Source organism: Bos mutus, chromosome 25, assembly GCF_027580195.1.
Source record: "Bos mutus isolate GX-2022 chromosome 25, NWIPB_WYAK_1.1, whole genome shotgun sequence".
NCBI lineage: Eukaryota > Metazoa > Chordata > Mammalia > Artiodactyla > Bovidae > Bos > Bos mutus.
The window spans coordinates 39,472,187-39,498,526 of record NC_091641.1 but is presented as its reverse complement, the minus strand read 5'-3'; the positions used below and the strand labels follow the sequence as shown (position 1 = coordinate 39,498,526).

Below are 26,340 nucleotides of genomic sequence, written 5' to 3'. Positions count from 1 at the left end.
CAAGGAGTGGGTGGTGAGTAGATTGTGATGTAGCCACACAACAGAATGTGCCACAGTTACAAAACAGCAAGGCACTGCTTGAGAACGGCAGAACTCTTGGCACATAACCGTCTGTCCAAATCTGCACCAAGACTTGACCGAACTCTAGCACGGCTTCCAGCAGCATAAGGCTATGATGACTGCAGCCCCCCTTTAAAATGCCTGCCCGAGATAGCTCCACATTGTAGAATTTACTATTTGTTCTAGCCAACACCTGATGATGGGCCCCTCACCTCACTTTCTTAGAGCATTTACTAAACAAGGCTTATAATGTGAACATATGTCTCTTTCAACCCAGAAGCATCCCTCACAGCCCTGAGAGTCATACCTGTGAAATGTACTCATCAGAAAGAACAGGGCCTGTGTCTCCCTTCCCCGTGGGAGGATGGACTCCGAACTCCCACATCTGCCAGCTGGCAGACACCCCCCCTCCCCCCCCCTCCCCCCTGCATCTTCACTGACCGGCTCTTTGTGATTTTTCACTTTTCTGACTCTACTGACCTCCCCACCACACCCCAGTTCTCCCTTTGAAACACCCAGTCACCTCTGCACATAGGATGGAGCTCAGCTCTTTGCCCTGCTGTCTGTAGATACCGCATAAAACCTGTTTTCACCACTTACTAATGTCTGGTTGTGTTTATCTTTGACAGGCTGCATGCTTTGCTTTCTCTATTTCTATGTTTTTCATACTGAACATCTGTAAGATATGTGTCACCTACGTAGAGGGGGCAAGTCAGCAGCATACACTCTCATTTTTGGAACAAAACTCCCATCGGACGTGGAAGGGCGGAGATCCGTGGCCCGGGAGGCTGAACTGAGCGCTGGGCGGGAATTCGCGCTCGCGGGTCTTCGGAGCCGGCGCTCTCGGGCAGAGGGCCCTCGCGCAGCCAGCCCCATTCTCCCCACGGGGAACTCGAGGACTCCCGGGCGTCCGCCCCTCGGTCCTTATCGCCCCAGTTGCCCACGTGCCCCTGGTCCACAGGCGGGCTCCACGAGAGACCCAGGAAAACCGGAAGTTGAAATGGGCAGCCGGACGGGAAACGTGGGCACACCAGCCAAGGTCAGGTAGCAACAGGATAGCCCTCCAGGCCGGGCGGGACTGCCCTCAGGGGCGCGGACGAGAGCGCGCAGGTAAGGGAGACTGGATTGCGTTCTGTGGGAGGGACCATGCGGAAGATAGCCAATCACAGTGTCTCCCGCGGGCGCGGGGCGGGGTAGAGTCGTTGCCTGGACGACGCGCTCCCCGCGTCCGTATTCTGCTGGCAGCGCCATCTGGGTTGTGCCGACTTGTGCGTGTCCTGGGCCTCGCGTGGCTCCGAACGCGTCCTCCAGCTGCCACCTCGAAGCCAGGGGATGGAGTCGCGGGTTCCCTCTACGCCTCCGGGGGTCAGCGGGCCGCCGGCCGCCCGAACACTCACGACATGGTCTCCAGCTGCCCTGAGAGTTCTTAGTTATTTTCCTTCTTAAATTTTTTTTTAATGGCTCCATCTACCTAACACTTATCAGTTCATTTCAGTCGCTCAATCGTGTCCGACTCTTTGCGGCCCCATGGACTGCAGCATGCCCGACTTCCCCGTCCTTCACCAACTCCCGGAGCTTGCTCAAACTCGTGTCCATCGAGTCGGTGATGCCATCCAACCATCGCATCCTCTGACGTCCCCTTCTCTTCCTGCCTTCAGTCTTGCCCAGCATCAGGGTCTTTTCCAATAAGTCAGTTCTTCGCATCTGGTGGCCAAAGTATTGGAGTTTCAGCTTAAACATTAGTCCTTCCAATGAATATTCAGAACTAATTTTCTTTAGAATGGACTGGTTTGATCTCCTTGCAGTCCAAGGGACTCTCAAGAGTCTTCTCCAACACCACAGTTCAAAAGTATCGATTCGTCGGCGCTCAGAGTTCTTCATAGTCCAGCCCTCACATCCATACATGACTACTGGAAAAACCATAGCTTTGACTAGATAGACCTTTGTTGGCAAAGTAATGTCTCTGCTTTTTAATATGCTGTCTAGGTTGGTTATAGCTTTTCTTCCAAAGAGCAAGCGTCTTCTTTTTCTTCTTTTTCAGTGGTTAACATTTGATCTGATATTACTCGATTATTCCTGTTTTTCTTGACTTCTCTCACATTCCTTTATTTGCCTTATCCTCTCTCTTTCCTAAGGCTAAATAAATCTCTGCAGTGCCCTGTCTCCAGCCTGGTTTAACCGTCTTAATTAGTACATATTTGTTTTTGTTTTTCTTGTAGCAAATGATTTTTTCCCCTCGTTTTTATTATCCTGGCTGTTTTTGTGAGGTCCTCTTTAAGACCTGAATCAGCTTGCAGGCCAGTCTAGGGGTAATTCACAGAGTTATTGGGTTGACCAAAAATCCATTTTGTCCAACCCAGTATTTACTAAAGATGGCATTTTCTTACTCAAGCTCACTGAAGTCACAGGATACCAGAGTTGGCATTTGTTGAGCATTTCCCGTGCCCGAAGTTCCAAAAAGCCCCTTCATCCGTGACAATTCTTTTATAAACAGGCTCCTGAGGTAAGTACACCCCTAACCTGGTGGCCTGTGAACGAGACAGCAGATGTCTTCTGCTGGAATTGTATACAGTTCTTAAACTGCTTGTTGGTTTTGGTCATGAACATCCAAAACATCAGGATATTCCACATAAAAATTGAATTCTTTTGTGGCTTCTCTTGAAAAATCCTCAAGTTTTTGGCTATATCAAACCCCCAACCATCCCCTTTAAACAAAGTGTGGTTTCTTGAGAACCTTGAAGGCCCTCTCACTCCAGTGTTACACCCCGAGCACGGATCGTTTATTGTACTAGCTGGTTGTGAAGTGAAAGTCGCTCAGTCGTGTCTGACTCTTTGTGACCCCGTGGACTATGCAGTCCATGGAATTCTCCAGGCCAGAATACTGGAGTGGGTAGCCTTTCCCTTCTCCAGGGGATCTTCAGTACTACCTGGTTACTGAAATCATTTACGTTTTTGACCGCTTTACTTATTGACTCACTCTGCCCTGGCACCTTTCTGAAGTCTTTCAGGGACTGCAATTCTCACACAGCAAATATTGATAATCCTTCCTCCTAGACGGTTTCCTCTCATTTCCAAAGAGTTAATGTCTGCCATATAGTAGGTACTCAATAAATATTTTCTGAACAGTTAAATAAATGCTGAGACTTTATTTGGTCTAATTTAGGTGATCCCATATTGGCATCCAAACCTGTGGGCTTTCTCAGTATCCCTGAAGTAGCCCCTTTTGTCTGATAGAGAAACATTTGCCCAGGAATCAGGACACACACTCTCTCTCTGCCCTTGGTATATTCCTGGGTCTGCCATGTGTGAGATGGTCCACCTCAGGGTGAATTCCTTTACTCTGGACACCGACTTGATGAAGAAACACTCCCAGACTGCACAGTTCATCTTTTCCAAGGCCCCTTGTGCCTTTTCCCTCAGTTTATAACCCTCTCTGGCTTGAAAACACTATTTATTGACCAGAATCAAACTCCAGGGGTAATTTTTCTTTCATCATTTTTCATTTTTTCATTTTTCAATTTTTCATTTCTGACAGAGTAGTAGAATCCCTCAGAATTCTAGGACTCCTAAAACAAGTTGAACTCCACAAGCAGAATTGCAAACCCAATTTGCTGCAAACCCCCAAAATGCTGCAAGGGCCAAGTGGGGAACCAAAGGTGGTAAACTGAGAGCAGATTCCCTAATGGGAGAAATATGGGTTCAGGATTGCTCTGGTTGTTCTTCTTTCTCAAGACAGTCAATCTCATGGGGACTCTCCTAAGTTTTGTTTTGGGATCTAAGTTTTTGTTGTTGTTGTTGTTGTTGTTTTTAATTAAACCCTTGTTGAGTGCACATAGCAAGCACACCAAGGGGGTGGTACAGGGGCCAGTGGTGTCTGTCTTCCTGGGTGACGTGGATGCATCTCGGAGGACTCTGATGGGCAGAAGGCAGGGGGCCTGGGAACGTTTGCAGGAGGAATCTTCCTGGTATCTGCCTACAGGGCTGACCCTCACCCCTTTCCTGACACCCGGTCTCCTGTGCCCTGTTAAGGAGGAATGGGTGCCTTGCCCCAGGAAGAGAAGCATAGTCTCTGCTCTCCTATTTTGGGAAACTTAGTTCTCAGGGTCCGAAGGAAAGATAGAGGCAGAGAGGTGGACTATGAACCCACCAGAGGTGGACTATGAACCCTCTCCTGTGCGGAGAGGAGGAAGCCTGTACCGGTTTCGGAGAGAGGAAGGACATCATTCGTGCGGGACCGTGAGCAGCATGGACGCCCGGCTCGGGCGGGTGGTTGCAGCCGCAGGGAGGGCTGTCTGAGGGTTTGGGACCCCATGCTGGGTCAGGGGTGGCTGGGTCAGGCCCCTATGTCACTTTTACCCCTAGCCTTGAGAGGGAGCTGGGGGTAGGGGGAAGGTGTCTGGAAAAAAATCAGATCAATCCCACATCTTTCCAAGGTGTGAGGCATGTGGGGTAGTTGTGGGTAGAGAGTTGTTCCCAGGTCTCTCTGTTTCCTAGGATTGCTCTTAGGCAGCGAGACCTCCATGCCAGCCTTAAGGTGAACTCAGAGGACCTGCTGACCACTCTGGGAGCCTTAAATGAAATCCAAGGATGTCTCCACGGAGACACCGATAAGACCTTCAGAAACTGTGTACTGAAAAGGAGCACCGTGTTCCTCCACTGGGCAGTGTCCGTCCTGTAAGGACAGCTGCAAATCTGAAACGTTTTCAAATATCAAAATCCTTCGACAAAATCTATGTTCCCGCTTTGGCGCCCCTGCTTGGCTGGTTTCACGAGTACAGGCCGGGTAAAGCGGTCGTGAGCCAGCAAGGAGGATCTGGGGAGTCATCTCCTGACCGGCCGAGAGCAGGTGCAGCCGGCCTCGGGACCCCAGACCCGGAACCCTCCAGGCTGGGAACCCTGTAGGGCTGCAGCTGCGCGGGGAACGGGATCTGGGAGGGACTTCCTGTCGTCCCTAATCCCGGTCTCCACCCGGCTCCTTGCGCCCGGTGCAGGCTGCGGAGACTCCCTTCCCCGGGGGCGGGGGCTCCGCCGCCCGTAGCGCCCCCTCCGCCTCCACGTCGGTGAGAGCGGGGCTGGGAGGGCGCCTGGATCCCGAGAGCCGCGAGGGTGGCCGGCTGGCAGGAAGGGCCGGGGTCAAAGGTGGAAGGCTACGGGCTGGCGGGGAGAGGAGGAGGCCTGGACCGGGTTCGGAGAGAGGAAGGACATCATTCGTGCGGGACCGTGAGCAGCATGGACGCCCGGCCCGGGCGGGTGGTTGCAGCCGCAGGGAGGGCTGCTGACAGCGGGCGGCTCAATTTCGGGATCCCAGGTGGGACCGAGTCAGGTCGAGGGCAGGGTGTGTGTGTGTGTGTCCGGGGCCGGGAGACTCCGGAGCCTCGATTCCTCCGCCGAGCTGGCTGCGGCGGGCGGGGCCCCACTCAGCACCTGTTTGGTAGCATCTCTGCAGATCTTTACGCTCTTCGTGACGGGAGATACAGATTCCAAATTCCCCCAGCTTTCCCTAACCCAGCTGCTCTGAGATTCGGAGTTGTTGCTTCAGCGATAAAGGGGATCACAGAAAACAGCATTCAGTCAGAGCGAGGAACCAAAAACAGTTTAGAGAGGGAGGCCGTTGGAGGGCGTCCGGGAGGCTTTACGTCCGATTGGGGCCAAGGATGGGTCTGGTCCCGCGTGGGGATTTCGGGGCTTTCAGGGGGTGTCCAGGGGACGCTGGCTGATTTCCTTCTGCTCCTCCAGGCTCCTGGCCAGAAGCTGGAGGGGGCTTGGCCAACACAAGCACAAAACGACTCAACGGTGCTTTCTGGCTCTGAGATAAAAAAAAATGTCTGCAGACGACGGAGGCATCCGGGCTGCCCAGGACAAGGAGAGAGCCCGAGAGGTATGAATGGGGTGTTGGGAAGGGGAGGCATGCACTGGAAGGATTGGAGTGGGAGGGGATTTTCAGGACAGGGCATTTGAAAGAGTTAGACTCTCTGAGGGAGCAAGGCTGGTAAATGAGTTTAGGGGTGTTGAAGAGAAGGTATGATGGGAAATACCTTCCACCAGGGAATTGACTTCTATGGGACTGTTTTCCTTTGCCTGGTGAATTCATAGTCAGCAGACCAAAAGCTATATAATATGGTAAGGGGGTTACATGGGGGGTCCTACAGGTGGGATTTGCTCTGGGCAAATGGGCACATGGCAAGCCTCACCCCTCTGCCTGGGTCCCCAGCTCCTCTCACTCTGGGCCTGAGCACTTAGTCCTTCCTGTACCTGTGTGTGTGTAATTAACAACCTGAGGGAGGACCAGGGTCACCAGCCGTGGGGGAACCTGAGTCAGCTGCAGCTGAGTGTGCGACCTTGTGCAGGGCCCCTGGCCTCTGGGAACCAGGCGTGTCATCTGTAAAATGCGGATCATGTGCCTGCCATGCCCACCTGTCTCGCCAGGTGGTGGGGAGGCTGGGAGAAGATAATAGGCAGGGGAGTCGTCTCTGTGCAGCTTGTCAGCCCCTAGGAGCTCATTACTGCAGCTTGTAAACCAGCACCACCCATAGCAACTAGATCCTGGGTCAGAGCAACCTGGAACTCCTCAACTAGGATTCCAGTGGCTGCAAGTGCAAAGACAAATCAAGTGTTTGTTTTCTGTGTTCATATCATAGAAGCACAAAGAATTTTTACCGCTGCTCAGTTTCCCTTCCATCATGCCTTTGTAACACCCAATGGGCCTCACAGGCCCATAGCATTCTCTGCTGATGTTGGATTCTGTCAGCTCCCACAGGAGAGTGATAATAATAATTACCAGCACCGCTCTTTGTTCATCTAGAACTTTCTGGAGAGGGTAGCTCTCGCATGTCACCAGTGCGGAGGTAGAGCAGCTGGGTCTCAGAGGCCACCAGGCCCATGTGGCTCCCAGGCACTCTGATTCCCGGCTTGAGGTGTTTCTCGTCCAGACCCTAACCTGTACCCAGGTGGTTGGGAGGTGGAGGGATAGACTTGAGTTCCCAGCAGGAGGCTGGCTGGTACCCAGTGCTATGGGTGAGATGAGGCCTCACAGGACCTCCCAGTGCAAGGGAAGTGACTTTCCGCAATGCTCTGCTCTGCTTTGGGCTGAAAGGCTAGTGACCAGAGGTTATGGATTTCAGCCCCGGCAGCCTGACTCCAAAGCCTGCCCCTCAGCCTCCCAGAGGGCTGGGCCCTGAGGCTGCTGTGAAGCGGGCAGGGAGGGCCCTGGAAGTCCCACCGTGGGAGGCAGTGCTGAAGGAGACGAGCCTGGGAGTTTTCTTTCCATCAGACCTAGATGGACGCAGGGACTCAACACATTTAGAGGTACTCTTAGACTTTTTCCAAATCAGAAACTCCAGCTTCTTTGAGCAATTGAGTAAGGCCTGAAATGGCCCAAGGCCACAGGCCTTCCTGTCACTTTCAAGAAGTGGTGGCCCTGGAGGTGACTTGCAGGTCAGCTCCACTTGAGTTCCAGTCTTGGTCAAGTCACTCCCAGCTCTGTGACCTTGGGCCATTGTCTGATCTCAGAGCCTGGGTGTGTTAGGTTCCTGTGTTTGCTGTAACAAAGGACCACAAAATGGGTGGCTTAAAACAACCAGAATTTATTCTCTCACACATTTGAAGGCCAGAACCCCAAAATCAACGTGTTGGCAGGGCCCCCTCCGAAGGCTCTGGGGGAGGATCCTTCCTGCCTGTCAGCTTCTGGCGGCTCCAGGCGTCCCTGGGCTTCTGACAGCATCGCTCTGATCTCTACTAACAACTTCACGTGGCTTTGCCTCTGTTTCTCTGCCCTCTATTTTGTTGTTTTGTTTTGACTTGTGGGGTCCTAGTTCCACGATCAGAGATGAAACCCTGGCCCTTGGCAGTGAAAGCTTGGAGTCCTAACCACTGGACCACTGGGAAATCCTTGTGTCCTCTCCTTATATACAGACACCAGTCACTGGATTTAGGGCCCAACTGATTCCAGGATGATTTCAAGATCCTTAACTCATTACATCTGTGCTGAGTTGCTTCAGTTGTGTCCGACTCTTTGCGACTCTATGGACCTTAGACTCCATTACATCTGAAAGACCTTTAATCCAAATAAGGTTCCAAGTAGACATGAATTTTGGAGGAACACTATTCACCCGACCCAACTACACTGTTTCCTCATGTATTCAGTTCAGTTCAGTCGCTCGGTTGTGTCTGACTCTTTGCAACCCCCTGAACCGCAGCACGCCAGGCCTCCCTGTCCATCACCAACTCCCGGAGTCCACCCAAACCCATGTCCATTGAGTCATTGATGCCGTCCAGCCATCTCATCCTCTGTCATCCCCTTCTCCTCCTGCCCTCAATCTTTCCCAGCATCAGGGTCTTTTCCAGTGAGTCAGCTCTTCGCATGAGGTGGCCAAAGTATTGGAGTTTCAGCTTCAACATTAGTCCTTCCAATGAACACCCAGGACTGATCTCCTTTAGGATGGACTGGTTGATCTCCTTGCAGTCCAAGGGACTCTCAAGAGTCTTCTCCAACACCACAGTTCAAAAGTATCAATTCTTCTGTGCTCAGCTTTCTTTATAGTCCAATTCTCACATCCATACATGACCACTGGAAAAACCATAGACTTGACTAGACGGACCTTTGTTGGCAAAGTAATGTCTCTGCTTTTTAATATGCTGTCTAGGTTGGTCATAAATTTCCTTCCACGGAGTAAGCGTCTTTTAATTTCATGGCTGCAATTACCATCTGCAGTGATTTTGGAGCCCAGAAAAATAGTCAGCCACTGTGTCCCCATCTATTTGCCATGAAGCGATGGGACCAAATGCCATGATCTTGGTTTTCTGAATGTTGAGCTTTAAGCCAACTTTTTCACTTTCATCAGGAGGCTCTTTAGTTCTTCTTCACTTTCTGCCATAAGGGTGGTGTCATCTGCATATCTGAGGTTATTGGTATTTCTCCCAGCAATCTTGATTCCAGCCTGTGCTTCCTCCAGTCCAGCGTTTCTTATGATGTACTCTGCATATAAGTTAAATAAGCAGGGTGACAATATACAGCCTTGACATACTCCTTTTCCTATTTGGAACAAGTCTGTTGTTCCATGTCCAGTTCTAACCATTGCTTCCTGACCTGCATACACATTTCTCAGGAGGCAGGTCAGGTGGTCTGGTATTCCCATCTCTTTCGGAATTTTCCACAGTTTATTGTGATCCACACAGTCAAAGGCTTTGGCATAGTCAATAAAGCACAAATAGATGTTTTTCTGGAATGCTCTTGCTTTTTTTTAGAGAATAACAATCCACACTGCTATGGGAGGTGTGAGGCTCACGTTGGGAAGAGGTGTCTGCCCCATGGGCACCTGCAGGGCCATGTCCAGCCTCCCTTCCTTCCCCCATGATCCTGCTTGCTGGTGGGCATGAACCAGGGTGTGCGGGTCTTGGGGACGGAGAGGGGAGCAGGGCAGTCTTGCACTTGGGTGTACGCTCCACCACCCGCGGGGTCTGCCTCTGTGCCTCCCATCCTCTGTCCCAGTGCTGATGCAGCCGTCATTCCTAGACTCCAGGTCATGGGCATTCTTGTCAAGAAATGCTCTCTGAGTCAGAGGGGACAGTGCCTCTAGGAGAGGCCCGGGAGTCACCCCACATCAAGATGGAGCCAGAGGAGCCGCACCCTGAAGGGGTGTCACAGGAGACCAGAGCTGAAGGAGCGCGGGGCTGGGTGCCCCTAAGCCAGGGCACTAAGGAGAAAGTGTGTTTCCTGCCTGGAGGAGGTGAGAAAGGGAACGGGGAGAGGGGCCCTTTCCCTGCTCCCAGCCCAGGTAGGAAGACCCAGGTGTCTGCCCCACCTTCCCTGCAGAAGCTGCCCGACTCACCCTCAGAGCCCACTGACCCTCCTCTCGGGTCAGGTTGGGGGGTGGAGTTGGAGGCAGCGGGGGGTCCCTGGTGGGCCTGGCATTCATTTACTCCCGGGAGCAGGAGGGCCAAGCAGGGCGAGGTGGCCGCCTGAGGACCTCTCTCCTCTCTCAGCCCTCCCAGCCCCCCAGACCCCTGTGCTCTCCCGCGAGGGGAGGACCAGAGACCGGCAGATGGCTGCGGCGCTCCTCACCGCCTGGTCCCAGGTGAGTGTCCACATCCAGGGCTGGAGGCAGAGCCAAAGGACATGGAGGGACAGCATCTGTGACAGAGCTGTGCTCCAGATCCTAGCGCTGGACCTGAGGGTGGGAGCCAGAGACCCTGAGCTTTGGAAGTGGTGCCGAAAGGGAGTCTTGCTTTTCTCCTGTGCTGTCCACAGTCGCATGGTTCTTGCCCCCAAAAGTCTTCCTTAGGCAGCTGCCCTGCTTCACCAGCAGACCCAGGGCGGGCCTCACCCAAGTCGGCAGGATGGGGGTCCAGGTCTGTCCTCGTCCTGGCACCACTGAGCGCCTCCACCATGTCCTGATGAATCCTGGAGATGGGGCATGTCCTGGAGAGGGGGCCTTCTGTGTTATTTCAGATGCCGGTGACCTTTGAGGACATGGCTCTGTACCTCTCCCGGGAGGAATGGGGGCGGCTGGACCACACCCAGCAGAGCTTCTACAGGGAGGTCCTGCAGAAGAGGAGCGGGCTCTCCTTGGGTAAGGGCTGGGGAATCAGAGCGGGGCCCGTCCACTGCCACCTCCTCTCCCATTTCCAGGGCTTGAATCCCCTCTTGCAGTTCATCCGGACCCCGCTGTCCTATAGAACCTTCCTAGTGGTAGACGTGTTCTTTCTGTGCTGATGTGGTAGCCACAAGCCAGATGTAGCTAGTGAGTCCTTGAAATGCAGCTGGAGCCACTGAGCTCTTTTATCTCATTTTAATCAGCTCAGATTTGAGTTGAAGTAGCCACGCATGGCCAGCAGCTGCCATGCTGGACAATGCCCATCTGGAGACTGTGCTCTAGTTCTTCCCTAGCTCCTTCCAGTAGCTCCCCTTCTTCTCCCCTCCAAGCCCAGCTTCAGAGGTGTCTGAGCAGAAAGCTTGGCTCCGGGCCAGGCTGCAGGCCCAGGGGACAGGTAACGGTGCCAGCTGGTCCCTCCGGGCCTTTGACTCTGAGCTGTTACATCCCCCTCCCAGGGCCATGTCCTCTTCTCAGAGGGGCCTTGGTTCCCTTGGTTTTTCTCATGGTGAGTATTTAAGTCCCAGGGCTTTGACTCCTCAGTTTTAGGCTCTAGTTTTCATGACAGAATTTTGTGAGGGTTTATGGAAAAATCAGAGCGTTCATTTGGTCAGTCAGTCTGTCTGCGTGTCTATTATACACCGCCTAGTCCCGGTGGAGCCACAGACTGGGTGATTCCGCCTTCTGACTTTGGTGGTGGGCCTCAGGATCACAGCAGTGGCTCTGCTCACGCCTGTAATCATCTCAGGTTTGCTCGGCACCCAGTGTTGGGACTCTCTGGGGCCTCAGCCAGCAGGTCCAGGGAGATCAGATAGAACCAACCTCCACTCGCAGCCCCATGGTGGGCCTCATGAATGCCCTAAACCACCCATTGGTCCACACATTCCTTCCCTCCCATGGGGCTTGGATCAGGTCATGAAGCCCGGGCCCCCTCTGCTGTCTTCCTGGCTTGACCAGAATTCCTAGGCCCTCAAACCTGGGGGACTTGGCAAATGGGCCTGGTCCCTGACTTACGGGTGGTCGGTGTCCCTGGCCCTCTCAGCCAGGCCCTCCCTCTGGCCTCTCTCTGCCCACTGCCCCTGTCCCAGGAGCCCTCTTTGTGGTCCTGGGAAGGTGCAGGTGCAGGAGAGGAAGATGCATCTGGATTCTGACTGAGGGGGCCACTGCTGGGGGCTGTGTGACACAGGGGTGGCCAGCCCTGAGAAGAGTGTCCGGACGATGCCTGGGAAACTGTGTCCTGAGAGGGTGTGGCCATCTGGATTTGCCCTGTGTTTGCAGAGCTGCACCCCCTCTTTCGCTCCATCACCTCTCCAGGGGGTGGGTGCTGGTATCTCCCACTGTGCAGCCCAAAGGGCCCTGACTGAGCGCAGCATCTCTTTCCAAGCAGGGTTTCCCTTCAGCAGACCTTTCTGGGCCTCTCAAGTGCAGGGCAAGGGTGAGGCCCCGGGCTCCAGCAGGCAGTTGGGACATGAGGAGGAGGAGAAAAGAGGTGCGTGCAGAGGGGACAGGTGGGCGGGGTAGTGGGGTCTTGGTTGTCACTCTTTGATGCCCCAGGTCAGCACGGGCTGTTTCTTGTGGGGTGCAGACACAGAGCCCCTCCTGGGGCCGGGCCACCCACCCCCGCTCCTGTGTGGAGGTGGCTCTTGCTTCCAGGGTGCCCCGCAGGTGCTTGCCCTCATGTCCATCTCCAGAACTCCCCTGGGGCCCTCATGAAAGCCTCTCTCTTGCTGGAAACCCTGTTTATCCAGGAGTGGTGGAGGTGGACAAGGAGGAGCTGGCTGCATCCCTGGGAGCCCTTGGCGATGCAAAGTCCTTCAAAAGCAGAATGGGAAGAGCCCAGGGGGAGGCCCCGCGGTGCGGGCAGCGAGCAGCCAGCGGCCAGAACTCAGGGCCAGCCAAGGACGATGTGCAGCCCTGTCCCGTGGAGGAGGCACAGCTGGAATCAGCCCCGCCTGACACCGACCTCCCGAAAACCCAGGAGGGCCACTTCGCGGAGCAACCCAGAGAAGGGGGGACGGCCGCCCCCGAGAGCAGCGAGGAGGGCCTGGCGCTGGACAGCGAGGCGGGCAAGAAGACCTACAAGTGCGAGCAGTGCGGCAAGGCCTTCAGCTGGCACTCGCACCTGGTGACGCACCGGCGCACGCACACGGGCGAGAAGCCCTACGCCTGCACGGACTGCGGCAAGCGCTTCGGCCGCAGCTCGCACCTCATCCAGCACCAGATCATCCACACGGGCGAGAAGCCCTACACCTGCCCATCCTGCTGGAAGAGCTTCAGCCACCACTCGACGCTGATCCAGCACCAGCGCATCCACACGGGCGAGAAGCCCTATGTGTGCGACCGCTGTGCCAAGCGCTTCACCCGCCGCTCGGACCTGGTCACCCACCAGGGCACCCACACGGGCGCCAAGCCGCACAAGTGCCCCATCTGTGGCAAGTGCTTCACGCAGAGCTCGGCCCTGGTCACCCACCAGCGCACCCACACCGGGGTCAAGCCCTACCCGTGCCCCGAGTGCGGTAAGTGCTTCAGCCAGCGATCCAACCTCATTGCGCACAACCGCACACACACCGGCGAGAAGCCCTACCACTGCCTCGACTGCGGCAAGAGCTTCAGCCACAGCTCGCACCTCACTGCCCACCAGCGCACCCACCGAGGCGTCCGGCCCTATTCCTGCCCGCTGTGCGGCAAGAGCTTTAGCCGGCGTTCCAACCTGCATCGGCACGAGAAGATCCACACGGCGGGGCCCAAGGCCCTGGCCATGCTGATGCTGGGGGCGGCCGGGACTCTGGCAGCACCCCCGCCTGCCCCTACCTAGGAGGCTGGGAGGGAGGGGCCGGGGCATCTGGTGTGGGAGTGTGACCTGGGAGACCCAGGAAGGGAGGCAGGGAGGTGCTGGCATGGGGGTGGCAACACAGGAGAAGCTCAGATGAGGACCAGGCATGCTCGCCGCAAATTAAAGGCCTTGGAATTCAAGCGACAGCCTATAGCTTCCTTTCATGGGGCCCTGGAAGCTGATCCTGGACTCGTGGGGAAAGTGGAGCCTTCCGGGGCAACTATGCATTCTCACTCAGTCCTCTGAGAAGGCACCTTCCTCCCCAGCCTTTACCTGGCTTGGGACCCATTCCAGAATCTAGAGGTTTCCAACCTGAAGCCAACCAGCCACTTCTGCTGCTGTTGTCATTAGGTATTCCCGCTGAGCCCTGGACCCTGCCATGCCTCTTTTCCTAGGGAGTCGGGAGCAGGGCAGAGTCAGCATGGGAATTCATGCTCAGTGTCTTCTGCCTACTTTGTCTCCTGTCTCAGGCACTAGGGCCTGCATTTTGTGGCTGCACATTTTCACCTGCATCCCTGGGGTCCCAGCTTCAATCCAGTGAGGATTTCTCACTTACCAGGGACCCCCTACTTCTCCTGGTCCTTTCTGAAGCTGATGCCATCTCCTGCTCCTACTTCTCACCTCCTTGGCCTCTTTGCACAGTTCAGTTCAGTCTCTCAGTTGTGTCTGACTCTTTGCAACCCCATGGACTGCAGCATGCCTGGCTTCCCTGTCCTTCACCAACTCCTGGAGTTTACTCAAACTCATGTCCATCAAGTCAGTGATGCCATCCAACCATCTCATTCTCTGTCATCCCCTTCTCCCGCTTTCAATCTTTCCCAGCATCAGGGTCTTTTCAGATGAGTTGGTTCTTCACATCAGGTGGCCAGAGTATTGGAGTTTCAGCATCATTCCTTCCAATGAATATTGAGGACTGATTTCCTTTAGGATGGACTGGTTTAATCTCCTTGCAGTCCAAGGGACTCTCAAGAGTCTTCTCCAACACCACAGTTCAAAAGCATCAATTCTTCGGCGCTCAGCTTTCATTATAGTCCTTTGTAATTTGCCCTGCCTGAGCCTACCTGCCTGTTTTACCCTTGGCCTTGATGAAATTAAATGAAAACTTCGAGTTCTTAACCACTGGACCGCCAGGGAATTCCCCGGCCCAAGTCCTTGCTAAAGGCATAATGCCGTCCCCGGGCCGGGCCGGGCCGGGCCGGGTCGGGGACGTCGGCTGATTCAGCACTGGAATAGCCTGAGAAACTCCTCCCAAACTCGTGTGACCTCGCAGAGTTGGCGGTCTGGGTGTCGCCTTATATCCAGGAGGACGGGTTCCATAAGGTCCCGCCCCTCCCACGTTGGCCTTTGCCAGTCAAGTGTCGAGGCGGAGTAGGGGTGGGCTCCAGCAAAAGTGACCAATCACGACCGATGTTTGTTCTCTAGGCATCCGCTCCCCCTCACGCCCCCACGCCGCACGGTTGCCTGGCAACTGGTCGACGCTTTGGGCTTTGGAACTTTGTCTTTTTCGCTCAGCTCAGGCCCCTGGCCTACCACCGAGACTCCAAACCTCCTGCCGTCCTAGAGAGGGGGCGGACAGAAGGCGAGGGCTCGGGCCACAGCCGCTTCCAGCTTAGCTTCTTGCGGAGAGCTGAGATTTGCTGCCCAGAGACCCCGGGAGCCCGAGCCCAGAGACCACATGAGGCCCTGGAAATGGCTGGCCTGTGCACGGTAGCCGGCGAGTCGTGGCCCCGGTACAGGAGCTCAGCGAGAGCCCAGACGCCTCCTGCCGGCACACTAACACCTGCTGAGCCTTAGAGCAGGGCCTAACTGGGCTGCCTGGAAGAGTCGGGTGTGGAAACGGCCTGAAGAAGACCTTGATTCTTTTGCTGGGACCCGGGTAAAATGAGGCAGTCCATACTGGAGGGGTACGTGGTGATGAGTGGCGCGCAGGGGTGGATGGTAAAGGGCGAGGAAACGTTAAATACGGGCTTTGCTGCATTCACTCCTTCATTTTTCAAATACGAAATGAAAACGTGCCTTCCAGGTCCTTTGCTAAATATCGAAGAATAAGCGATGCAAAAGCCAGACAAGATCCGTGCCCTCAAGGGGTTCCGCTCTAGTAAGGGAGACTAACAAGCAGTGTAAACGTATAAATGACATATACATTACTTTCAAGTAGTGACAGGTGCCAGAAAGAAAGGAACCGGGTGAAGTAAGGGAGGATGTTAGGTACTGGTTGTCGGAGACGGCCCCTCCCAGGAAGGAACGTTCAGGCTTTGGGGGTAGGACCTTCCAAGCTAAGGAAACAGAACGGATAAAAGCCCTGCCCTGAGAAAGAGATTGGTGTTCCAGGAGTTGAAATGACACCAGTAGTGGAAGGGAGGGGTGGGGGTTGATTAGAAAGGTGAGACTGAGAGAGGCTGTGGCCTGCGATTTCTCCCTGGTGTCTTGTGTGAAGGGTGGAGAACGGGCGTTCTTGAAGATGGTCCTACCGTGGCGTCCGCATTCTCATGCTCCTCGGCCATCCAGAGATGTGTGATCAGGCAGGCTTCCTGCCTGGGTTGCAGAGGCAGGACTCTGTGGCTTGTGCCTGTCACCTCCTGGAACTAATGCCAGTTTTTCTGTTCTCAACTAACAAAGCGCCAGTTGAGCCCTAATGATTAAGATCCAACAGGCCACTGACCAGAACAAGCTGGGCTCAAATCTTCCAGGGAAAGTGGAAAAGATGCCTGGGAGGTCCTAACTCCTGCTGTCTTTCGTGCGTGAGTCCTCTTTCCTGTGGCATGACCGTTTGACAGGCTCCTGGTGATGCATAATTCCCTGAGAATAACCATTCTTTATTGAGTGTTTCCTTGTGTTAAAAGTTAGTATTAGGCTAAGTAGTCTATGTGTATTCTCTCATTTATTTAATCTTTATAACAACCCTATGAGGTAATGAATCAGGATTCAGTTCAACTGCAAATAATAGAGACCCAAAATAAAGATGATCTTAAACAAGACAGAAGTGAATTTCTTAAGACAACACCTGTAGGTGGGCTGGAGATAGCTTATGGCAGGACTGGCATGGCAGCCCTAATCCACAAAGTCAGTAGATACCTAGACTCCTCCAAGCCTGCTGCCCCACCACCGTTAAAATCTCACCTCACTGACCCCAAACAAGCAGTGGGACTTAACCATATGTGCCGATTTTTAAAATTTTAACCAAATGGGAATATTATGTACAACTTCATGTTAATAAATCTGAAATTGTTGATGAAAGGGATGATTTCCTGGAAAAATCATAATATCAAGATTTAGTCAAGATCACATAGAAATTCTGAATATCCAGTATCCCCTAGGGAAATTATAAAAATAAAAAAAATGTATTTTTACCATTTTTCTTTAAAGACTGGAAGAAAACCTGATTTTAGCTTGGGTTTAGGTTTGACAGGAAAGGCACTAGGACCACTGTCAATTTTCCAGTAGGCTGGGTGAGAAGAAAGACTCAGCTCAGAGGCTTTGAACATTATTTGCTTGAGATGGGGAAAGACTTTAGGTGGGGAAATCAGCTACCCTGCATAAAGTGCGCTCTGTGTGTGCATGCGTGTACGCAGTTGTGTCCGACTCTTTGAGATCCCATGGACTGCAGCCTGCCAGGCTCCTCTGTGCATGCAATCTCCCAGGCAAGGATAAACTCTTAGTAGGCAGTAATGCTAGTTAGGGTTTACATTCTGGTTAAAATAGAGATCCAGAATAAGAGTGGCTTAATCTCAGGATCTGTCTCTCTCTTACACCATCATCTGGGCATAAATCCACCCACAATTATCAGGAATCCAGGCACTTCCACCTTCTTGCTTTGACACCCATAGGGTTAGTGTCATCTGCATGGTCCATGCCCCCATGTCCAAATTCCTGCTAGCAGTTGGGGAAAAGAGAATAGGAAGATAGAACCCCTTTCTAGTAAGATACATACAGCACATCTGCTCATGTATCATTGTCTTCAGTACAAATACATGGCCATACTTCAATGCAGTAGACTGGGAAATACATAGTCTTTATTTTTAAGGGCCACATGCCCACTGAAAACTTACTATTGAAAGAGAAAACTGATACTGAGGAACCACTAGTTCTTCTTCAAATGAGAATAGATGCTCCATAATACAAGCATGGAAATATATATCAGAGACAAACAAAATGTATTTTCATTACCCAAGCCAATGATGCCTGCTGTCCTGAGTTTTTTCAATATTTATTTCTTTTTATTCATTCATTTATTATTTTTAGCTGCACCAGGATCTTAGTTGTGTCATGTGGGATCTAGTTCCCTGACCAGGGATCTCGAACATCGGCTCACTTCATTGGAAGTCCAGAGTTTTACCTAACCAGAGGGAAGTCCCTGTCCTGATTTTTAACACTTTGGGAGTTCTGGACAATGCTATACGACAAAGAAAAATAATAAGTACAAATTCTAGAAATGAATATAACTTTTATGGAAAGAAAAATTTTACTCTTTACAATATATATTTATATTTTCTAGCTAGAAAAATAAACTAAAACTATCAGAAGGAAAAGAAAATGCAATAAGATGGTCAACTTCAATATAACTACATACGAATAATTTACCAACTACCAGGAATGCCCAATAGAGTATTTGGTCGGTGTGCCGGCTATTAATTTATTGTCTCTCAGACCCCCCCCAGTAAACCCCTTTGGTCCTTCTTTGTGATAATGGAGCCAGATTCTTAGACGTTTCTCCTTCGCCAGCCAATTAGATGTTAGTCTTTGTCAGTAGAGGGCGTTGGAAGAACACTAAGGCCACAATGCAAAAAAACCTCCTGTGCCGTTCTCCCCTGGGGCCAGTAGGGGGCGGCGAGGGACCCAATAACATCCACGTCATCAGTCTCAATTGAACAGACTGGGCTCATCCCGTCCAGTAAGTTGTTCGAACAAATACAGAAAGGTGTATGCAGTGAAGATCTACAAATACGGGAAAATGGAAACAACCTAAGTGTCCACGAGTAAGAGACTTTAACTGGAATATGGAACCTTCCTGCTCTGGAATACTGTGCAGCTTGCAAGATGGATTTTATTTATAAATGCTGCTTTGGAAACATACCTTCGATAGACTTTTGAGCCAACGAAACATAACTTAAATAGAACGATTCCAGATATATATTAGAAATATTCATAGAACACTGAAATATTAATAGTGCTTATTTATGAATGACCTTACTAGATATCCTTTCAGTTATTTTTATCTTTAGTTATTCAACAAATATTGTGCCGAGCACAATATTTTAGGTGATGGAAGTAGAGCAGTGAAAAGTCTGATCTTGTGAAAATTATAGTCGAGTAATGGATTTAAATATTATACAGATACATCAGGTAGTGATAAAGGTTGGGAAGAAAAATAAGGCAGGGCAGAGGCATAACAGCGGGGGGAGGTAGGGGGCAGGAGCTGTTTACATAGGGTTAGGAAAAACCACTTTGATGGAGTGCCACGTGAGCTGACTGAGGAAGCTAGCTTTGTGGATATGGATACCTTGACAAGTTTATTTTCTTGCCTACACTAAGGATGCAATTCTTGCAAAATCAAACAACCAGACACGAAAGGATTTTCCACTTCAGAAAAAGATTTTGGAGCCTCAGATCTCCAAAACGAGTGAGGGTGGAAGCACGGACAGATGTACAAAGCTTTTCCGATGCGGCCCCCCTGCTTCAGATTGTCCCCAGCCCGGAGAGCCCCGCTGTCCTTCAGTCAAATCTATCGGTGGCAGAGGGCGGGGGTCCTTCGGGGTGAGCGTCGCCGACGGCCGCGTCCGGCTGAGAGACCCTGGTCGACTCTCAGGGACAAAGAATCGCCGCCGGAGGTCCCCCGCCCCTCACTGAACTACTTCCACAGCAAGCATCCACTAAGAGCAGATGAAGGCTTGGGCGGGACCCTATAAGCTATAAAGGGGTCTCCCAGCGCCGAGCTCCAGCTCCTGGACCACGGTCCCCCCAGTACTCGACCCACTCTGGAGCGGGAAATGCCGAGGACCGACGGAAGAGTCCGCGCCTGAGCATCCCTTCCGGCGGAACTGGCGTCCCACTCGTAGCTCGGATAAGCCATGTATCTGCCCACCAGGCGAGTCTTGGCTTCCCCTTTACGCCCTTCAGGGGCCAGAGGAGCACCAAAAAAACTGAAAAACCAAGAGAGATGAAGACTGTGCGAGTCTCCTCAGACTGGGGGAATGGGTGCGGCTGTGCATGGGTCACTGCCTTCTGATTGGCCATCCTTGGGAATTCTGCCCATTCATTGGTCATCCGTCAGAAAGAAGGCGGGTATAGTGGGAGAACGGCCTCCTGGGGAGTGTAGTGCTTAGTGCGTGCCTCGACGCGTGCGCTATGTCGCTTCCCAGCGGGCCCCGCGCGAACTTCCGGCACCCAGAGCAGGCGGCGGAAACTGGGATCGCCTGGGCTGTTGTGGGCGGTGTGTGTCTAGGGGCGGGACCGGCGACGCGGCCCGCCAGGCACCTTAGTTTTAGTACCGGTCTCTGGGCGGCCCGGCCCGGCCCCCGGAGGCTTAGGCCGAAGGGGCCGCGCACCGCTTGGAGGTGCGGAGGGGAAAGCCTGGGGCGTCGCTTCAGCCGCCCGCCCCTCCGCCTCTCATCTCCGGGCAGGCAAGGCTCCTGGGACCCTGGCGGGGCTCCGGCCGGGTCCGCGCTCCCGACTGCCGAGTCCTGCTGAGCGACTCTGGTGAGTCCCTGGCTCTCTCCGAGCGGAGCCTCCTCCTCGGTCACTGGCGGATGAGCGTGGAGAGCGTACCTTTCAGGGGTTTTGTAAGGAGTAGGAGAATAAAGTAAAGGACGTGCTTCGCGTATAGTAGAAAAGAATTGGAAACGATCTGAGTGCCTCGCTCAGCTGGGATGGGTACTCATTAAGAAACGAGTATATCCGTACTGCAGGATCTCCTAGAGTGGCTGCTGAAGAAGCATTATTAGGTAGAAAGGCAGATTACTAAACCGTGTTGCAGTAAGAACTCATTTATGTAAAAACACGCACAAAGCACTCCCCTCCCTCCCCCTCCCCCCATTTCTGTGGATACATTTCCAGTAATTGCTCCGGGAAAGATTTGGGAGGTCAGCTGTCAGACTATTAATGGGGGAGCAGCTGCAATGTGGAAGGAAGAATTTCTCTTTGATGTATTACTGTATTGTTTAAATCCCTCCTTTTATTACAATGGTTCATAATCACTTTTTTTCTTGAAACAAAAAAAGCAATTAAAGGGCTTCCCTGGTGGCTCAGTGGCCAAGAGTCTTCGACTGCCAGTGCAGGAGACATGGGTTGGATCCCCGATCCAGGAAGACCCCACAGGCCGCGGAGCAATTAAGCCTGTGCGCCACAACTCCTGAGCCCACGTGCCACAACCAATGTCGCCCCTGTGCCCTAGAGCCTGTGCTGGGCAACAAGAAAAGCTAGTTCAATGAGAAGCCTGCGCAGGGCAACTAGAAAGTAGCCCCACCAGTGTCCACGACTAGAGAAAAGCCAGTGCAGCCAAAAGTAAAATAATTAAAATTACTTAAAAAAAAAGCAATTGTAGAAACCCAAAATACACACGTTTCACTGTGGTGTAGAGTTGCAATAAGGTATAACTATGTGTCATGTTCATGTGTATCTATGGATAATGGATGGCTCCAGGTGGTGTCTCTTTTGGAATTAAGTTTTCAGATTGAGAAAGATAATACAGCACATATATTGTATAACAATAACACTACCAGGAGAATCTGGGACAACACTCAGTAATCAAAACATTAGTTTAAAAAAAAATTTTTTTTTTGGAAGCACCACAAAGTTTGCAGAATCTTAGTTCCTCAACCAGCGATTGAACTCAACTCCCTAGCAGTGAAAGCATCAAGTCCTAACCACTGAACCAACCACAAAATTCCCAGTTAAAAGAATTTTTTTTTTTTTTTAATTGAAGAATCATATACAGAAAATACATCAGAAGTTCAGCCTGGGAGAAGGAAATGGCAACCCACTCCAATATTCTTGCCTGGAAAGGTCCATGGACAGAGGAGCCTGGCGGGCTGCAGTCCATGGGGTTACGTGACTGAGCACATGTGCATGAGGGTTGTGGGAGATGGGTTGGTAGCAATAAACTGGTGGAACTAAAAAAAAAAGAATTCAGCTTGATGAATTTTTATGAACTGAACAAATACATTAATATTTCTGCCATACAACATATGAACATTTACATTACCTGGGATAAAAGGAAATTATAAATATGCTCATCTCACGTCAGTAGACCAGGTGGTGAAAACCTGGGAGTTTGGGATTTGGGAACTGAGGATAAGGGGCCTTGCACCTGTACTGGGAGGAGAGAGAGAGAGAAGCATGAGCTAAACATCAGAGGAGCGCCTATAAAGGCCCTAAGGTCAGGAGGAATTGGAGCTAGAGTCCCTGGACGTCCTTCCAGGCCGGTGCTTGCTCATATACCACGCCCCCCGCCCCACTCTTTTGCTCTTTCCCCAGGACTGCCTGTCCAGATGCCAGCCCCGCTGCCACTGGGGAACCCTCTGGGAGACTGAAGACCCAGGCTGAGGCTGACTGGCCCTGAGCCCTAGGCCAGGGCGATGGCAGCCCCCCCAGAGCCTCAGGACCAAGCCCCTGAGGAGGGAGAAGGGCTTCTGATTGTGAAGGTAGAAGATTCCTCCTGGGAGCAGGACCCTGCCCAGCCAGAGGACCACGGGGACCCAGAGGTGTGCCGCCAGCGCTTTCGGCAGTTCTGCTACGGGGATGCAGGCGGGCCCCACGAGGCCTTCAGCCAGCTCTGGGAGCTCTGCTGCCGCTGGCTACGGCCTGAGCTGCGCACCAAGGAGCAGATCCTGGAGCTGCTGGTGCTGGAGCAGTTCTTGAGCGTGCTGCCCCTGGGCGTCCAGGACTGGGTGTGCCAGCGGTGCCCAGGCAGTGGCGAGGAGGCTGTCGCCTTGGTGGAGGACCTGCAGAAGCAGCCAGTGAAAGCTTGGTCACAGGTGAGGGGCCCCTCCCCCACCTTGGGGGCACCTGGATGGCATGTGAACTGAGGAGAGCTGGCTGTCTCCCTAGAGATGAGTCCTCCATAGGTCAGAGGCGGGGGTTGGAGAGGACACGGAGAGCCGAGGGAGCGTCCACGGGAGCTTGTCATAATGTGTGGCCTTTCTGAAAGATACCATCCAAGTGAATCTGGTTTCTTTTTGGTGACTTTGGAGGGCAGCAGCAGGACCAGAGGAGGCATGTTCCGAGAAAGCAGCTTTTGGCTCCACAGGATCTGCAAACGTTTATTTGTGTTCTTGGGAGGCATCTGGGGAGATGCTGATGTGTTGCCTGGGAGTGGGGTCTTGCCCTTGACAGGAAGGTCTCCCACCACGGCCCCTTGCTAAGTGGCTTTCTGATTCTGGCCTTTGGAGGCTGGTCCTTGCCTCATGCTTGGTCGGGGAGATAACACTGCCCAGTGTCTTCTGGTCTCCCTGGGGGCTCCGTGCTGACCACCTTGCCCACCCCCAGCCTCCTGAGGAATGTGTCCTGTGTCTCCTTCCCAGGGATTAAACTCTGTCTCCCCGGTCTGGTCTCGATGCTGATGAGCGTGTTGTGGTTCCTGCACAGGATGTGCCCTCAGAGCGGGCGGAACCTGAGGCTGCAGTCCAGGGGTCCCAGGCCCAGGGGCCTCCCTGGAGGGCGGGGACACGAAGCCGGCCACCTGTACCCTGGGAGCCGCACAGCCGTGGTGGTGAGTAAGCTTGAAGGTGGCAGAGTGGCTGGTCAGGGGCCTGAGTCCTTCTCAGGTGTTACCCTAAGGGGAGCAGGTAGGGTATTTCTGTTCCAGCAAGGCAGGGTGTGTGTATGTGGGTGTGTGTGCAAGGCATGTGGTGTGTGTGTGTACAAGGCATGTGTGTATGGTGTGTCTTTGTGTGTGCAAGGCATGTGTGTGTGTGGTGTGTGTATGTCTCTGTGGTATGTGTCTATGTGTGGCATGTGTGTGTAAGGCATGTGTGTGGTGTATGGTGTGTGTCTGTGTGTGTGTGTGTGTGGTGTGTGCATGGTGTGTGTATGTGGGGTGTGTGTGTGTGTGTGTGTGTGTGTGTGTGTGGCATGGGTGTCTGTGTGTGTAAGGCATGTGGTGTGTGTGTGTGTGTGTGAGAAAGACAGCATGTGAGAGCCCTTGCTGCCGGCCTGGGCCAGGCTATCTGAGGCTCCATTCTTCCCCACAGCCCAGCTTCCAGCTCTTAAACAGGGGAGCACCAGAGAGACGACAGATAGCTGCTTTGCCTCTGGGGTGAGTTACCCATCCCTTTGTCCCCTCTGACCCTGATGAGTCCCTGAAATGGATCTCTCCTTCTCACAAGGCCTCCTCCATCCATCCTTTTCCTGCCAGGACCCATCCTGTTCCCATCCCAGCGCCCTTCCTATCTCCACCCATACCTGCCTGGGGAGTCCTGAGCAAGGCAACTCTGAGCTGGGCTTCCTCACCTCATTCTAGGGACCTGTGACATTTGGAGACATTCCCTTTTATTTCTCCCGGGAAGAATGGGGGTCCCTGGACCCTGCCCAGAGGGATCTCTTCTGGGACATAAAAAGGGAGAACTCTCGGAATGTTGCCCTGGGTAAGCATTGGGCACAGCCGGGGCTCTGGGTGGGATCCCAGGCATAGATTGTTTAAGCCTGTAGTTAGTAAGTGGAAGGTGCGGTAGATCGGTTAGGTCTGTAGTTAGTAAATACGTCTGTTCCGGAACCCTGGCAAACCCCTTGGGTGCTCCAAACGGTTTCTCTGCCGTCGTTCTCATGTCCCTGTTGCATGGAGGCTGGTCTTCTGGAGTGCAGGGCTGTCAGACTGAGCGCCCAGGCGCTAGCCCGGAGCCCCGTTCCCGCTCCTCTCCTCTGTGGCCCCGGAACCGCATGGCACTTAGGAGGCTGCCTACTATCCCTTGCAGGTTTGGGGCACAGGAGCCACAGTGAGAAGTCCCGGCTGGAGGAGGTGGTGACGGCGCTCCCGGACCAGGCTGCTGGCAACGAGACCGCATCCTGGAGGCCGGAGGAGGCCTGGGAGGGTGGGGCCCGGCCGGGGGCGCCCCGGGGGCGGGTGGTGGGGGCGCGGCGGGGCCGGCCGCCCACGCACCGGCGGCAGCTCCGGGACCTGGCGGCCGAGAAGCCGCACAGCTGCGGCCAGTGCGGCAAGCGCTTCCGCTGGGGCTCCGACCTGGCGCGCCACCAGCGCACGCACACGGGCGAGAAGCCGCACAAGTGCCAGGAGTGCGACAAGAGTTTCCGCAGCTCCTCGGATCTGGTGCGCCACCAGGGCGTGCACACGGGCCAGAAGCCCTTCTCCTGCACCCAGTGCGGCAAGAGCTTCAGCCGCAGCGCCTACCTGGCTGACCACCAGCGCATCCACACGGGCGAGAAGCCCTTTGGCTGCAGTGACTGCGGCAAGAGCTTTTCACTGCGCTCCTACCTGCTGGACCACCGGCGCGTGCACACGGGCGAGCGGCCCTTCGGCTGCGGTGAGTGCGACAAGAGCTTCAAGCAGCGCGCCCACCTCATCGCCCACCAGAGCCTGCACGCCAAGATGGCCCAGCCTGTGGGCTGAGGACGGGAGCGGGACCTACCCACCCGAATCCACCATCTCAGTGTGGCTTCCCGCTCACGGAACCGGCGGCCCTGCCCTCCTGGGACCCTGGCTGACGCCTCGGGGCATGGAGTCCTCCGTGACCTCACTGCCAGACTTCTAATGCTCCAAGGTTTTTCTTGCCCCTCGTTTCCTGAAGCCCCAGCACGTTGCAGGCGGGTGGCCTGAGCACGGGGGAGAGGCTGACACACAGGGAAGTCAGGACTCGGGCAGGGCCTGGAGTCCCCATCCCAGAGCCCTCTTCAGCCCTGCTTGGCCCCGTGGCTCTTTGCTCCCAGCCTCTGGGCTGGGTCCATGGGCCAGGCCTTCTGTCCTGCCGTCCTGTGACTTCCTGTGGGAGGGAGGCTAAGCCTCAGGGTGCTGCTGGGGTCGGGGGTCGGGGGAGGGGTCGGCCCACACCTGTGAAGAAGTGGATCCTGGGCTCAGAGGCTTGCTGGCCTCCACCCCTTTCCATGTCCAGGCACTGGCCTCTCTGGCCTGTCCCAGCGGCACAGAAGCTGCCCGCCTCTGCTCTCAGCCAACCTGCCCCCAGCTGAGTTCCCGAGAGTCACCCTCCACCAGCTGGGGAGGGCGGCGTGGGCTCCAGGGACAGAGGCCAACTGTGCAGACGAAGAACAGGGCCGGCCGAGGCTGGCTGCCTCCGCTGCCCCCCACCCCCTCGAATCTCGGGGTTTACGGTACTTCATGCTAGTGCTCTGTCGGCACGCTGTTGCTGACTCCTGAGGCATTGCAGTCCCTGCAGAAGGGCATTCACAGGGACTGACCACAGGCCCTCCCAACGAGCTGGCCCAGCTGGCCTTAGAAGGGCAGCAGAAAGATGAGAATAAACATGGAAACTTTCTCCAAGCTTCTCCTGTTCTTTTGGTGGCTGCTGGGAGTGGGGGGTGGGGGGGCCTGGAATTCATCCTGGGCCTCCTGACCTGGTGGTTCTGTAGCATCTGGTGCTGGACCGTCATTGGGTGGGGCCACCGTCTCAGCTTCTGGGTGGCCTGAGCTCCAGGGGCTGCCGTGAGCCTCGGGGGCGTCCCCGTGTCAGCCAGCGCCTGCCCCGGCCTGAGGACAGCTCACGGTGGGACAGCCGACACACCCTTCCCTACCCTGCAGGAGAGTGGGCGGCTAACTGGGGGCCGGGGTTTTCACTGGGGCCCGCGCTCTGTCCCTTGAAATGAGACAACTTGGAGCCCGTGACTGGCCAGGGCAGGGGCTCGTGCTCTTGCCTGGACCCTGTGCTGGACCCTAGGGAGGGAGTACTGCTGAGA

The 26,340-nt window shown here is 54.0% G+C and overlaps 2 protein-coding genes across 8 annotated transcripts; both read left to right on the top strand.

Moving 5' to 3' along the window:
* Positions 1 to 1,061: 1,061 nt before the first annotated feature.
* ZNF205 (zinc finger protein 205) lies at positions 1,062 to 13,614 on the top strand. 6 transcript variants are annotated; one of them, XM_070362359.1, is made up of 7 exons: positions 1,062 to 1,170; positions 5,797 to 5,938; positions 9,572 to 9,785; positions 10,042 to 10,133; positions 10,508 to 10,628; positions 12,034 to 12,138; positions 12,398 to 13,614. In XM_070362359.1, exons 2-7 carry the CDS (start codon positions 5,882 to 5,884, stop codon positions 13,462 to 13,464), a joined length of 1,656 nt encoding a protein of 551 aa, XP_070218460.1. In that variant the 5' UTR covers positions 1,062 to 1,170; positions 5,797 to 5,881; the 3' UTR covers positions 13,465 to 13,614. The 6 variants fall into 6 exon arrangements, with proteins under 6 accessions (XP_070218460.1, XP_070218459.1, XP_070218458.1 ...); XM_070362358.1 differs by lacking the exon at positions 1,062 to 1,170 and adding an exon at positions 4,997 to 5,120; XM_070362357.1 differs by lacking the exon at positions 1,062 to 1,170 and adding an exon at positions 5,004 to 5,280.
* A 1,366-nt stretch (positions 13,615 to 14,980) lies between these two features.
* On the top strand, positions 14,981 to 25,927 carry ZNF213 (zinc finger protein 213). 2 transcript variants are annotated; one of them, XM_070362362.1, is made up of 6 exons: positions 14,981 to 15,386; positions 21,955 to 22,454; positions 23,065 to 23,188; positions 23,670 to 23,734; positions 23,939 to 24,062; positions 24,390 to 25,927. In XM_070362362.1, exons 2-6 carry the CDS (start codon positions 22,056 to 22,058, stop codon positions 25,040 to 25,042), a joined length of 1,365 nt encoding a protein of 454 aa, XP_070218463.1. In that variant the 5' UTR covers positions 14,981 to 15,386; positions 21,955 to 22,055; the 3' UTR covers positions 25,043 to 25,927. The 2 variants fall into 2 exon arrangements, with proteins under 2 accessions (XP_070218463.1, XP_070218462.1); XM_070362361.1 differs by lacking the exon at positions 14,981 to 15,386 and adding an exon at positions 19,871 to 20,178.
* The last annotated feature ends 413 nt before the right edge of the window (positions 25,928 to 26,340 follow it).